The sequence below is a fragment of the Lepidochelys olivacea genome, assembly GCF_965140295.1.
Source record: "Lepidochelys olivacea isolate rLepOli2 genome assembly, chromosome: 10".
Taxonomy (NCBI): domain Eukaryota; kingdom Metazoa; phylum Chordata; order Testudines; family Cheloniidae; genus Lepidochelys; species Lepidochelys olivacea.
The window spans coordinates 39,753,927-39,768,543 of record NC_140420.1 but is presented as its reverse complement, the minus strand read 5'-3'; the positions used below and the strand labels follow the sequence as shown (position 1 = coordinate 39,768,543).

Below are 14,617 nucleotides of genomic sequence, written 5' to 3'. Positions count from 1 at the left end.
CCATGACAGCTTCTAATCTGTGTGCTCTGTGGAATGCCCTTTAGTCAATCAATAAAGGTCTCTTGTCCCATGGATTTACTGCAGACTCTGTATTGTCAAAGGAGACACAGGAATTCCCCCACCCACACACCCTCCAGTGCTCCCTAAATCAAGTGTTTCTCTCTGTATATTTTGACACTGTCGTCTTTTCTGCCCCATATTTAAGGTCACCCAACCTGGTGGGCCCCCAGAGAAACCAACCTGGAACTCTTCCTTCCTCTTCCAAGGCAGGGATGGGGCCACCCTCTTCTCAGACAATACCAGCCTGGTGATCGAATACTATCTGTACGAAACAAGTGAGTTCATGTCTCTGGGATTCAACCAGCTTTGTATCATTCCACTGGTGCAAAGGGCATAGGCAGATCTAGGCACAGCTATTGATTCACTCTGGTTGTTGGGTACTAAAGATAGTCATACATATCAAGGCTGGAAAGCTGGACGGAAGTGTGGGGCCACAGGAAGTGCTCTGGATTTAGTGTGGCTCTGTGTGTGAGACAGAAGAGTTCCTGGGGAATTCTAGGGGTCTGGGTTTTGCTCCCACCCAATTCCCAGCTGAAGTTCCCCCAGGGGATCCCAGTAACAGCGGGTACTGGCACAGCATTCACCCCCTGTCACAGCAAAGCCATGGCCTCCCAGGCCACTCCAAAGATGTTTCCATTCCAGCAGGCAGCAATTTGCAGTAGTCCAAGCTGGATTTCAAAGCTGTCATCAGGCTGCTTTTGATCCCATGGGATAGCGTCTCAGGGCTGTAGGAGGTCTCATGGGACAGGTCTCAGTGTAATAATAGTGCGGGGTTTGGAGGGGTCTCAGCATAGTACTGTTGTGTTTAGGTGGTAGGGCTGGGTATTGTCGGGTCACAGCGCGATAGTGCTCAGTTTCAGAGGGGTCTCAGCGCAGTAATGCTGGGTTGGGGGCGTTCAGTGAGGTAGTACTGGGCTTTGGGGGGGGGGGGGGGCTCAGCAACTTAGTACTGGGTTGTGATAAATGAAGGGCGGGGGAGGGGGGGGAAAGCTTCCTTTTATGGACACCCAGCCAGCCAGTAGCTATAAAATCCCTCTTAGTAGCTGTTCTCTAATTGCTCTACCTGTAAAGGGCTAAAAAGTCTCACTGCTATGCATAGGTAAAAGGAAGTGAGTGGACACCTGGCCAAAAGGGCCAATGGGAAGGCTAGAACTTTTTTAAATGGAAAAAAGACTCCCCTTTTGTCAGTCTGTTGTTCTCCTGGGGAGAGGCAGACAGGGCAAAAGCTATGTTGTAAGAAACTTGGGCCAGGTATGAAAAAATCATCAGTATCGTACCTAGAAACTACTCATTTAAAACCCCGGATATGTAAGTAGATCAGGAAATGTCTAGGAAGACACGATTAGGTTTATTCCTTTTATTTCATTATGGCTTGTGGATTCCTCTGTGCTAACCCCAGGTCCTTTTGTTTTTCTTGTAAACTTCAAGCAGGACCTCAAGAAAGCTATTCTGGGTGCTTAATCCTTGTAGTTACTCTTTTAAAATCTAGCAATAGCCTGAGTTTCCAGATGTATTCTCTTTCTTTCTATTTTTTTTTTTAAATAAAATTTACCTTTTTTAAGAACAGGGTTGGATTTTTTTGTCATAAGAGGTTTGTGCACATGTTGTTTAATTAGCTGGTGGCAACAGCTGATTTCCCTTTTTTTTTCTTTCTCAGCTCTTCCCTGGAGGGGGGGTGAAAGGACTTGAGGGTAACCCACAGGAAGGAATTCCCAAGTGCACCTTCCTGGGCTCTCAGAGGGGTTCTGCACTGGGTGGTGGCAGCATCTACCAAGCCAAGGTCAGAGAAAAGCTGTAACCTTGGGAGTTTAATACAAGCCTGGAGTGGCCAGTATTAATTTTTAGAATTCTTGCAGGCCCTCACCTTCGAAGTGCCAGAGTGGGGAATTACCCTTGACATGGGTTTTAGGGGTCTGAAGGCTGTAATGCTGGGTTTTGGGGGGTCTCAGCGATGTAGTGCTGGGTTTTTGGCAGCTGCAGTGCTGGGTTTTGGGGGGGTGTCAGTGACATAGAGCTGGGTTTTGGGGGGGTGTCAGTGACATAGTGCTGGGTTTTGGGGGAGTCTCAGCAAAGTAGTGCTGGACATTGAGGGGTTTCGGCGGGTTTTGGGAGTCTCGATGTGGTAGTGCTTGGTTTGGGCGTCTCAGGTCATTAATGGTGGGCTTTGTCAGGTCTCGGCACAGTAGTGCTGGGTTTTGGGGGGTCTCAGCAAGCTAATGGTGGGTTTTTGAGGTCTCAGTGTGGTAGTGTTGGATCAGGGGCATCTAAGCGAGGTAGTGCTGGTTTGGGGGTCTCAGGGCTGAAATGGTGGGCTTTGGGGTCTCAGGGCAGTAATGATGGGTTTTCTGGGGTCTCAGCATGATAGTGCTGGATTTTCTGGGGTCTCCATACGGTAGTGGTGTGTATTGGGGGGGTGTCTCAGAGAGCGAGTATGGGGTTTTGGGGGGTTTCAGTGTGGTAGTGCTGGACATAAGGGGGTCTAAGCATGGTAGTGCTGGGTTTTGGGGGATCTCAGTGAGCTAGTGCTGGGTTTTGTGGATTCTCAGCATGGTAGCCTGAGTTTTGGGGGCCTCAGTGCAGTAGAGCTGGTTTTAGGGGGTCTTATCGAGTTGGTGCTGGGCTTTGGAGGTTCTCAGCACAATACTGTTGGGTATCAGGCATCCCAGGGTGGTACTGCTGGGTTTTGGGGGGTCTCAGCGAGCTATTGATCTGTTTTGGAGTCTCAGTGCAGTGTTGCTTCGTTTAGGGATGTCTAATGGAGATAGTGCTGGGTTTTGAGGGGTCTCAGCATGGTGGTGCTGCATTTCATGGGTCTCAGGGTTGTAGCGCTGGGTTTGGGGGAGTCTCAGTAAGGTAGTGCTGGATATTAGGGGGTCCAAGCTTGGTAGTACTGGGTTTTGAGACATCTCAGTGTAGTAGAGCTGGTTTTGGGGGGTTTTGGGGGCCTCAGGGCTGTAGTGCTGGGTTTGTGGTGGTGTCAGTGACTTAGGGTTGTGTTTTGGGGAGTTTGTGGGCTGTAGTGCTGGGCTTTGGGGGTCTCAATACGATAGTGCTTCATTTTGAAGGGTCTCACTGAGCTAGTGCTGGGTTTTGGAGGTCTCAGTGCGGTCATGCTTGGCTTAGGGGGGTCTCATAATTGTAGTGCTGGGGGGTCTCCAGGCTTTAGTGCTGGGTTTGGAGGTCTCAGCATGGTAGTGCTGGGTTTTGGGCTTCTCAGAGCGGTAAGTGCTGGGTTTTGTGGGGTCTCAGCATGGTAGTGCTGGGTTTTGGAGGCCTCAGGGCTGTACTGCTGGGTTTGGGGGTTCTCAGCAACTTAGTGATGCATCTTGCGTGGTCTGAGTGCTGTAGTGCTGGGCTTGGGCGTTTCAGGGTGGAAGTGCTGGGTTTTTTTGGGGGGGGGGTCTCACTGAGCTAGTGCTGGGTTTTGGAGGTCTCACAGTTGTAGTGCTAGGTTGAGTGGGTCTCAATGACTTACTGCTGCATTTTGGGGGGTCTGAGGGCTGTAGTACTGCATTTTGGGGGTCTCAGTGCGCTAATGCTGGGTTTTGTGGGATCTCAGCTTGGTAGTGCTGGATTTTCGGGGTCTTATCTAGTAGTGCTGGGTTTTGAGGGGATCTCAGCATCTTAGTTCTGGGTTTTGGGGGTCTGAAGGCTGTAATGCTGGCTTATGGGGATCTCAGTGACATAGTGCTTTGTTTTCGGCAGTGTCAAGAAGGTAGTGCTGGGTTTGCAGGGGGATCTCAGCAACTTAGTTCCGGGGTTTGGGGGTCTGAAGATTGTAGTGCTGGGTTTTGGAGGTCTCAGAGTGGTAGTGCTGGGTTTTTGAGGGTCTCGCAGACATAGTGCTTGGTTTGGGGGGGTCTCCATGTGGTACTTCTGGGTTTTGGGGGGGTCTCAGAGCAGTAGTTCTGGGTTTTGGGGGGGTCTCAGAGCAGTAGTTCTGGGTTTTGGGGGGGTCTCAGTGACATGCTCAGTTTTGTGCAGTCTCAGCAGCATAGTGCTGGGCTTTGTGGGGTCTCAGCATGGTAGTGCTGGTTTTGGGGGGGTCTTAGCGAGCTAGTAGTGGGTTTAGGGGTCTCAGTGATCTAGTGCTGGGTTTTGTGGGGTCTCAGCGTGGTAGTGGTAGGTTTTGGGGGTGTCCACGCTAGAGTGCTAGGTTTGGGGGGGTCTCAGGGCTGAAGTGGTGGGTTTGTGGGATCTCAGCGACTTTGTGCTGCCTTTTGGGGCATCTGTGGTTTGTAGTGCTGGGTTTTGGCCAGTCTTAGCAAGGTAATGCTGGGTTTTGCAGGGGGTCTCAGCAACTGAGTGTTGGATTTAGGCGGGTCTCGGGGCAGTAAGGCTGGGTTTGTGAGGTCTCAGTGAGCTGGTGCTTGATTTTGTGGGTCTCAGTGCTATAGTGCTGGGTTTTGGGGGGGTCTCAGTGAGCTAGTGGTCTGTTCCAGAGTCTCAGTGCAGTAGTGCTTAGTTTAGGGGTGTCTAAGTGAGGTAGTGCTCGGTTTTGACATCTCAAGGCTGTAGTGGTGGGTTTGGGGGTTTCAATTACTTAGTGCTTTGTTTAGGGGATCTGAGGGCTTTAGTGTTGGGCTTTGGGGGTCTCAGTGCTGTAGTGCTGGATATTGGGAGGTCCCAGTAACATAGGGCTGGGATTTGGGGGTCTCAGTGAGCTAGCTCTGGGTGTTGGGGGTCTCAGGGCTGTAGTGGTGGATTTTGGTGGTCTCAGCAACATAGTGTTGTGTTTAGGGGGTTCTGAAGGCTGTAGTGCTGGGTTTTGGAGGTCTCAGGCCGGTATTGCTGGGTTTTGGAGGAGTCTCAGTGACTTAGTGCTTGTTTAGGGGGTCTGAGGCTTGTAGTACTGGGCTTTGGGGGTCTCAGCACGGTAGCACTACCTATGCTACCAAAACCCAACCACTAGCTCACTGAGACCCCCTAAAACCCAATACTACCACTCTGAGATGCCCAAAACTCAGCACTAGCTGGCTGAGACCCCACAAAACCCAGCATTACCACATTGAGACCCCCAAAACACAGCACTAAAGCCCTCAGACCCCCCAAAATGTAAGTCACTGAGACCCCCCCCAAACCAGCTCTGAGGCCTCCAAACCCAGCAGTACAATGCTGAGACCCGCCCTAAGCCAAGCACTACAGCACTCAGATCACACAAAATGCATCACTAAGTTGCTGAGAACCCCCAAACCAAGCTGTACAGCCCTGAGATGCCCAAAACCCAGCACTACCAAGCTGAGACTCCACAAAACCCAGCACTAAAGTGCTGAGACCCCACAAATTCCAGCACCATGTTGCTGAGACCCCATAAAACCCAGAATTACCATGCTGAGACCCCCCAAAACCCAGCACTACAGCCCTCAGACCATCCAAAACACAGCAGTAAGTCAGAGACCCCCAAAACCCAGCACTGCAGCTTGAGGCCCCCAAAACCCAGCACTAGCTCAGTGAGACCCCCCCAAAACCCAGCATTACTGTAGAGACCCCACAAAACCCAACACTGCAGCCCACAGACTCCCCAAAACACAACACTAAGTCACTGACATCACCACAAACCCAGCACTACAGCCCTGAGGCCCCCAAAACCCAGCTCTACTACCCTGAGATGCCTCAAAACCCAGCACTACCAAGCTTGGACCCCCTATTATCCAGCACTACCTCAGTTAGACACCCCCCCTGAAACGGAGCACTGAGACCTCCAAAACCTAGCACTATAGCCTTCAGACCCCCAAAACTCAGAACTAAGCTGCTGAGATCCCCTCAAAATTCAGCACTACCTTGCTGAGACCCCCAAAACCCAGCACTGTTGCTGACACCCCAAAACCCAGCATTAGCTTGCTGAGACCCCCAAAACCCAACACTACCACACTGAGACCCCACAAAGCTCAGGACTATGTCATTGAGACCCCCGCCCCAAACGCAGCACAAAGACACTGTGACCCCACAAATCCACCACTTCAGCCTGAGTTTTTGGGACCTCAGTGTGGAGGAGCTGGTTTTAGGGGGTCTTAGCGAGGTAGTGCTGGGCTTTGAGGGTTCTCAGTAAGCTATTGGTCTGTTTTGCGGTCTCAGTGCAGTGTTGTTTCATTTAAGGGTGTCTAAGGGAGGTAGTGCTGGGTTTTGAGGGGTCTTGAAGTATTAGGGCCTTCAGGGGTCTCAGCATGGTAATGCTGGATTTTTGGGGTCTCATCTGGTTTTAGGGGGTCTTATCGAGGTGGTACTGGGCTTTGGAGGTTCTCAGCACAATACTGTCGGGTATCGGGCATCCCAGTGTGGTAGTGCTGGGTTTTGGGGGGCCTCAGCGAGCTATTGGTCTGTTTTGGAGTCTCAGTGCAGTGTTTCATTTAGGGGTATCTAAAGGAGGTAGTGCTGGGTATGGGGGAGTCTCAGCAAGGTAGTGCTGGATATTAGGGGGTCCAAGCTTGGTAGTGCTGGTTTTTAGGCATCTCAGTGTAGTAGAGCTGGGCTTTGGGGGCCTCAGAGCTGTAGTGCTGGGCTTTGGGGGTCTCAGTGAGGTAGTGTTTCATTTTGAAGGGTCTCAGTGACATAGTGCTGGGTTTTGGAGGTCTCAGTGAGGTAGTGCTTGGCTTTGGGGGGGGGGGTTTCAGCATTGTAGTGCTGGGTTTTGGGGGCCTCAGAGTTGTTGTGCTGGGTTAGGGGGTCTCAGTGCCTTACTGCTGTGTTTTGGGCGGGGGTGAGGGCTGTAGTGCTACGATTGGGGGTCTCAGTGCAGTAATGCTGGGTTTTGTGGTGTCTCAGCTTGGTAGTCCTGGGTTTTGGGGTTCTCTGTGCTGTAGTGCTGGACATTAGCACTACCTTGCTAATACCCCCAGTGTGGTAGTGCTAGGTTTTGGGGGCTCAAGGCTGTGGTTGGGGGGTGTCAGTGACTTTGTTCTGCACTACCAGCTGAGACCCTGAAAACCTAGCATTACCCTGCTGAGACCCCTGAAGGCAAGACCTAATACTTCAAGACGGCCCAGAACTACAGCAGAGACTGCACAAAACCCAGCACTATGTCATTGAGACCTTCAAAACAAAGCATTACCGCCCTGAGACCCCCCAAAGCCCAGCACTACAGCCCACAAATGCCCCAAAACACAACACAACACAAAGTCACTGACATCACTACAAACCCAGCACTGCAGCCCTGAGGCCCCCAAAACCCAGCTCTACTACCCTGAGATGCCTCAAAACCCAGCACTACCTCACTTGGACCCCCTAATAACCAGCACTACCTTGCTGAGACTCCCCCAGTATTGCTGTGTTTTGGGGGTCTCAGTGCAGTAATGCTGGGTTTTATGGGGTCTCAGCTTGGTAGTGCTGGGTTTTGAGCATCTCAGGGTGGTAGTGTTGGGTTTCGTGGGGGGGGGGTGTCTCAGTAAGCTAGTGGTTGTTTTTTGGGGTCTCAGTGCTTTAGTGCTGGGTTTGGAGGTCTCAGCACAGTAGTGCTTGGTTTTGGGTGGTCTTGAAGTATTAGAGCTTGCCTTCAGGGGTCTCAGCATGGTAGTACTTGGTGTTGGAGGGTCTTGACGCGGTATTGCTGGGTTTTGCGGTGTCTCACCATAGTAGTGCTTGGGTTTTGGTGGGGGTCTGCACAGTAATGCTGAGTTTCTTAGAGTCTTAGGGATGTAGTGCTGTGTCTTTGGGGGATCTTGGCATGGTAGTGCTTGGTTTTTGGCAGTTTCAGCACGGTTGTGCTAGCTTTGGGGCTCTCAGGGCTGCAGTCCTGGGTTTTGGGGGGTCTCACTGTAGTAGTGCTAGGTTTTGGGGTAGTCTTGTCATGGGAGTGCTGGGTTTTGGGGGGTCTCAGCAAGGTAGTGGTGGGTTCTGGATGTCTCAGGGAGGTAGTTCTGGGTTTGGGGGGTCTCAGCGTGGTAGTCCTGTGTTTTCAGGTGTGTCAGTGCATTAGTGCTGGGTTTTAGGAGTCTCTGTGATGTAGTGCTGGGGTTCTCATGTCTGTTCCCCCCAGGGTTTTGGTGGGTCTCAGCTGAGTTTGGGGGGGATCTCAGATCTGTAGGGCTGGTTTTTGATGGGGTCTCAGCTAGTGGTTGGTTTTGGGGGTCTCAGTGCAGGAGTGCTGAGCTTTGGGCGATTTCAGCATAGTAGTGCTGGATATTGGGGGAGGTCTCAGGACTGTAGTGCTGGGTTTGGGGGGTCTCATCAAGTAGTGCTGTGTTTTGGGGGTATCAGTGCAGTAGTGCTTGGTTTTGAAGGGTCTCATTTATGTAGTTCTGGGTTCTGTGGAGTCTCTGTAGTAGTGCTGGGCTTAGGGGGGTCTCAGCACACTAGTGCTGGACTTTGGTTGTCTCAGCAAGGTAGTGCTGGGTTTAGGGGGGTCTCAGCATGGCATTGATGTGTTTGGGGGGGTCTCAGTGCAGTAGTGCTGTGTGTTGGGAGTCATAGAATCATAGAATCATAGAATATCAGGGTTGGAAGGGACCCCAGAAGGTCATCTAGTCCAACCCCCTGCTCAAAGCAGGACCAATTCCCAGTTAAATACTCCCAGCCAGGGCTTTGTCAAGCCTGACCTTAAAAACCTCTAAGGAAGGAGATTCTACCACCTCCCTAGGTAACGCATTCCAGTGTTTCACCACCCTCTTAGTGAAAAAGTTTTTCCTAATATCCAATCTAAACCTCCCCCACTGCAACTTGAGACCATTACTCCTCGTTCTGTCATCTGCTACCATTGAGAACAGTCTAGAGCCATCCTCTTGGGAACCCCCTTTCAGGTAGTTGAAAGCAGCTATCAAATCCCCCCTCATTCTTCTCTTCTGCAGGCTAAACAATCCCAGCTCCCTCAGCCTCTCCTCATAACTCATGTGTTCCAGTCCCCTAATCATTTTTGTTGCCCTTCGCTGGACTCTCTCCAATTTATCCACATCCTTCTTGAAGTGTGGGGCCCAAAACTGGACACAGTACTCCAGATGAGGCCACACCAATGTCGAATAGACACAGTACTCCAGATGAGGCTCAGGGCTCTACTGCTGGGTATTGAGGGGTCTCAGCAGGGTGGTGTTAGGTTTCTGGGGTCTCAGTGTGGTAATGCAGGTTTTTCCAGGCTCTTAGGATTGTAGTGCTGCTAGGTTCACAGCAGGGAATAGTCCTTTTTTCTCTTTATAAGGTGTATTTGATGTGATTCCTTTCCCAGTGTCAGAAACAGAAGCTGAGAACAAGCAAAAGCGTTTGGGTTACTCTGTGTTGCCCCTAACCAACCGTGTGTATCGGAGTCTTGTGGCAGAGAGCAACCGGAATGGGGTTCGTGTGGACGATGTTCCAATCCAGGTAACTGCTCTGGGTCCTGCTGAGGGCTAATCAAACACTAGTCCTGTGTCCTGCTGGAAGGGTTCCTTGTGTAAGAATGAGTCATGTACCACCCACCTTCCTCTCTGATCCCGTTCTGGTTTGGCCTGGGTAGCTGAAAGAACTTAGAGTGAACAGAGCCAGCCAGGAGGAGATCTCATGCAAGAGTGAGGCACAGGGTAGAGGTGCTTTGCATGGTGAGAAGAGGTGTTAGCCAGATGAAGAAAAGAGGAAGGGCTGGGGGGCTCGCTCATGGTGCGTCAATGGGGGGGATAATATGATAAGCAGTACAATGAGGGCCGGGTGAGTTCACTCAGACAGAGGCAACCAGCAGAAGTCCTGGGTTCTCATCCAGGGAACAGCTCTTGGGGTGCAGGAGAAAGAGGAGGAATTGCACCATGTGGAGTGCAGTGGGAGAACATCTGAGTGACTCTGATGTCCCTGCAGATGGACATTGAGGCTGCATAGGGCCTCTGCAGCTGGCATTTGTTCTCATGTGTTCACCACAGTGCATGGGGTCTCACAGGATTGTCTGGGGGTTTCCACAGAGGATGAAAGGTCATTATTTCCTCCTCTACCCACAGGAGTGTTTCTCTTGTCACTGCTGCCAGTTTGTCTGGTGTCTGCTAGGCCTGATCTGGGAACAATACTGTAGCGAAGTACTGGCTGAGCATGGTGTCTGGGGACAAAGCCGGGTTCTTTCAGTTACATTCATCCCCAGCAGGGACTGGTGAACTAGAGCCAGTCCCAACCAAGGCTCCTCAGATTGATCCAAACCAGCTAAATCCCTGCTTGCTCAACATATTCCTGCAGTTATTTTTCATGTTTAAGGCTGACCCCGGTAACTGCAGGGCAACTAATCCGTTACCTGCACTCTGAAAGGCTGATTTCAGCCTGCATTGACCCTGGAGTTTTTATGAGGGTGTTAACCCACCAACATGTGGTACCCGCTGCATGCTCACGGGCCTCAGCGAGCTAGGGGAAGCTATCATACGTGTCTCTTGTAACTTAACCCCACGTTAAATAATTTCTAGGGAATTCCCCTTTCATGTCCATGGACTCCCACAAAGTTCTAAGAGGCATTGAGCACCCATGATTCCCACTCATTTTTTGGGAGCTATGGCTGCTCAGCCCCTCTCTGGATTTGGCCCCTAGATGGGGAGTGTATAGCTGCTGGCACAGGGTTATCTCTGGGTGTGTGTAGTACCTGGGAGCAGGCAGTGATGCACAGACCTCACCAGCTATCTTTAGAAACAGGACCATAGAGGTGAGTGCTGGGGGGTTGACTTCTGATGTGTTAGTCATTCCAGCTTATTAACTGCTTCACTGCTGGCCCTGCACACCTGTAGCCACATCCTGCCAATAGCCTGCTGGGATCCCTGTGGAGTGTCATGGCAGCCCTGGCACACCTGGTAGCCCCAATTTCCTGGCATGTTAAGCTGCAGCAGGGAAGCAAACAACTTCCTTGATGGCTGCTGTCCATAACAGACTGGCGCCAGCCAGCCAAAGCTATTACAGGCTGTGGGTTGCTGTAGCCATGCGAAGACTCACCGGTGTGGCACCTCATACTGGTCATCTTGGGAATTAGCTCTCCAGCGTATGGAGTGCCCTCTGCAGGCTGGTGTCTCACCTGCCGCTGGCCCCGTGTCCCTCCCAGACCCTGGTGCCCTTTACTCAGGGTTCTGCCCCAGCAGTACCTCCTCGCTCTGGGTCTCCCCTCCCAGGGGAACCCCCAACACTCTAAACCCACCTTGCCTCAGTGGCTACTGCCAGTCATCATCTAACCCCCATTCACTGGGGCAGACGGCAGTCTGTAACAGCCACTCATCATGGGCAAGGGGTTAGGACCTGCTGCCTTTGCCTATCCCCAGGCTACACCTCTGTAGCCCCAGCCCTTCACCAAGGCCTGCAGCATTACCAGGCTGGAGCGCCCCAGCTCCCTTTGCCCTTCCCCAGCACTTCTCTGCTCTGCTTCAGGTACCTGGCTCCCAGGCAGCTAGCCCTTCCCACTCCAGAGGTAGAGTAAGGCTCCTCCTGAGCTCTTGGCTCACAGCCCTTTTATAGGGCCAGCTGTGGCCTGATTGGGCGTGGCCACAGCTGTGGCTGCTTCCCCAATCAGCCTAACTTTTCCCAGCCATAGCCCTCTCCAGGGCTGCTTTTAACCCCTGCCTACTGGAGTGGGGCAGTTGTCCCACTACAGTTGCCATCTGACACTCTGATGTTCTCAGGAGATGATGTTCTCATGTGGATTTTATTGACCTTGTCCTTCCTTGTGTTGTTTCTCCAGGGCACTAATCTGAGAACCACATCTGGTGCTGTTCCAACTGTTCAGCTCTGCATGCAGCTGATCGGCTCAGAGGTGAGGGAAGTGGGAAGGAACAGATTAACTTTAGAGGCGAGGGGCCACCTCGGTCAATGGGACTATGTGGGTGAGATTTAGTCCATTGACATGAAAGGGGAATTCCCCTTTCCCATCATGGGGAAAGGAGAATGGGATATTTTTACTTTAGACAGGACCCAGATCTATACCCCCCTGAAACAAAGGGACTTTTGGGCCTGGTTCCAAAGGTGAATCACTGGGGTTTGCTATTCCCTGCTAGGTAGCACCCGAGTGTTGGCATGCCCTATAGTTCACTCCAATGCCCTGCAAGGTTTCCACACAGATCCTCTGCCAGCTGAATGCCCATCCATCTCCTGCCCCAGTACCACCCTGGAGAAGGCTGTCCCATCCCCTGGCAGGCATGGGTGAGGAGGACAGGAGGGCAGTCATGCAGATTCCATGCCAATGGAGTTGAGACTGAATGGCAGAAATAGAAACAAACTACAGGTGTCCAGGCTGCTGCCATATTGAGAGAAGGTTACATCCAGAGGCCCCTGTGAGACTTTTGGGGTTCCCCAAGGTGTCTGGGGTGAGTCACCATAGGTGCCTGGAGCACCCACAGGGAAAAATTAGTGGGTGCTCTGCACCCACCGGCAGCCAAGCTCCCCTCTTGTTATGGGCATTCCTGTGGTGGGGTGCCAAGGCAGTGGAGCAATTTTATTTAATTTCAGTGGTGAAATCCCTGAGTCCCACTCAAGGTTAGTCAAGGCTAGTTTAGTATAGGGGTAAGTTAAGTCCCGGGCCTATACTTAGCTTTCAGCAGAGAACACTCCCACCCTTTTGGTGAAGCTGGTCAGACACAGGTGTAATAGGATTGCCTGGGCGTGTCTGGGCATGCCTGTGTCACAGCCACTTGGGGTCTACAGATGCAGAATTAAATAGATTTATAAAGTGTGTGTCCTTCTCCACTCCCCTCCTGTCTCCCAGAACTCATAAAGGAGCCATGCTGGATAACACAAGCAGGGAGATCTGACGGGCCTGGCTTAAGGAAAGGGCTGAAGCAGAGGCTCAGTCCATTGTGCTCTGCAACCGAAGGGGACAAAGGGGAGGATTCAAGAAGAGAGAATATAAAGTAAATCCCAGGCACGACCTTTGAACCGGGCTTCTGTGATGGGAAATAACATGGGCCATACAAGGGCAGAGAGGAGTTGTACTGCCCCATTGGGAGCTCACTATAGGGTGCAGCCTCGTTCCCTTGCCCCCATGTGGCTGGTTAGTAGGGTTGCCACCCATCTGGGTTTTATTGAGACAGTCCGTTTTTTGGCATCTGTGTCTGGGTGCCATTTGCCAGGTGCCCAGTTTTCAACTGGAAAGTCCAGTCAAAAAGGTGACCTGGCAGTAGGGTTGCCAACCCTCCCGGTTTCGCCAGGAGTCTCCTGGAATCTGGCTCTATGTCCCGGAGGCAACTGAAATCAAACTGGCAGATTTTAGGCTGCTAGAAGTTCAGCAGCACAGCCGGGCTAAGGCAGGCTCTCTGCCTGCCCTGGCCCTGCGCCACTCCCAGAAGTGACCAGCACGTTCCTGGCGGGGTGCGGGAACAAGAGTCTCCGCACACTGCCTGCACCCGAGCGCTGACTCCGCAGCTCCCATTGGCCAGGAACTGCAGCCAATGGGAGCTGAGGGGGGCGTGCCTGCAGGCAGGGGCAGCGCACGTTGCCCCCTGACCCCCAGGGCTTCAGGGACATGCTGGCCGCTTCCAGGAGCGGCACGTGGAGGTAGCAGCATGGGGAGCACCCTAACCCCGCTTACCTTGGGCGGCTCCCAGTTGGCATTGCAGCGGGGCTAAGGCAGGCTCCAACCCCACAGTTCCCATTGGCCTTAGTTCCCAGCCAATGGTAGCTGCAGAGTCGGGGCAAAGGCAGTGCACAGATACCCCTAGCCCCTCCCACCCCCCAAGGAGCCTCAGGGACATCCTGGACACTTCTGGGAGCAACACGGGGCCAGGGCAGGCAGGGAGCCTTTTGGCTTTGCATAACAGATCTTTTTAAGGTGTAATTGGAGCTTGGCCCTGACAAGGGCATGGTCAGTGTCACAATCAGTGCTATGTGTTGGTCGAACATAGTGATTGTTTCTGCGATGGATCAGGATGAGGTTAAGCTGATGCCAGTCCCTCCATGTGACCTTGCTGTGGCTGCTGCCAGCAAAATAGGTGTTCAGCTCACAAGAGGCACAAAGCTCAAGGACGCTTTTAACAAATCCTTGGCCACCTTTCCAAATTGTTACTCATGGCTGCTAGGAGTGTCACACCAGTAGCAGGGATAGAACTCAGATCCTCTTGTTCCCAAAGGGGAATCGTCATTAGCTTTTAGCACTGTAGGGCCTAGGACACATAGTTGAGCATGTTTGAGCCAACCACTGGAGGGCCGTAACACACACATAGACTGGTCAATTCACTCCAGTCTTATTACCAAAATCATAGTCCAGCATCAAACTATTGCCCCTCCCCACACAAAAATGATATCCATAAAGTTAATTTGGGATGGAACCTAATGTCATTCCGTTTATTTCATTGCTATTTTCACCTGGGGAGCTGCATCACTGGGGCATGGCTGGCTGGTTTGGTACTTCGGAGTAATTACTCAGGGGGGTCAATGAAAAAGGGTCTGTGTGTGATGAATTATTCACATGGGTGTCACTAAGTGCAGAATTAATCCCTTTCCTTCCAGCTGGCTGCTGCACTAAATTATCACTCCCGGTCATGTGGGAAAATGCTGCAGAATTCATTTAGCTGATTATTGTTTTGATCTGGGAGCTGCAATTTTTTTTCTCTTCTCCCTCCTCATACCCCAGTGTCATCACCCCCTCCCCCACCCTCCCAGTAACATATGAAAGAGTCAAAGCAGGAAACAAAAAGCACCAGAGTCAGACCTGTGT

General features: G+C 51.9%; 1 protein-coding gene across 1 annotated transcript in view; it reads left to right on the top strand.

Annotated features, from left to right (window-relative positions):
• LOC311526886 (coiled-coil domain-containing protein 33-like) overlaps positions 1–14,617 on the top strand; it is a gene marked incomplete at its 5' end in the record, with an annotated part of 412,533 nt that overhangs the window by 229,361 nt on the left and 168,555 nt on the right. The window contains 3 exons of the mRNA XM_084640352.1: positions 206–335; positions 9,212–9,345; positions 11,651–11,722. Coding sequence (XP_084496478.1) covers positions 206–335; positions 9,212–9,345; positions 11,651–11,722 — 336 coding nt within the window. The remainder of the gene's footprint in view (positions 1–205; positions 336–9,211; positions 9,346–11,650; positions 11,723–14,617) is intronic.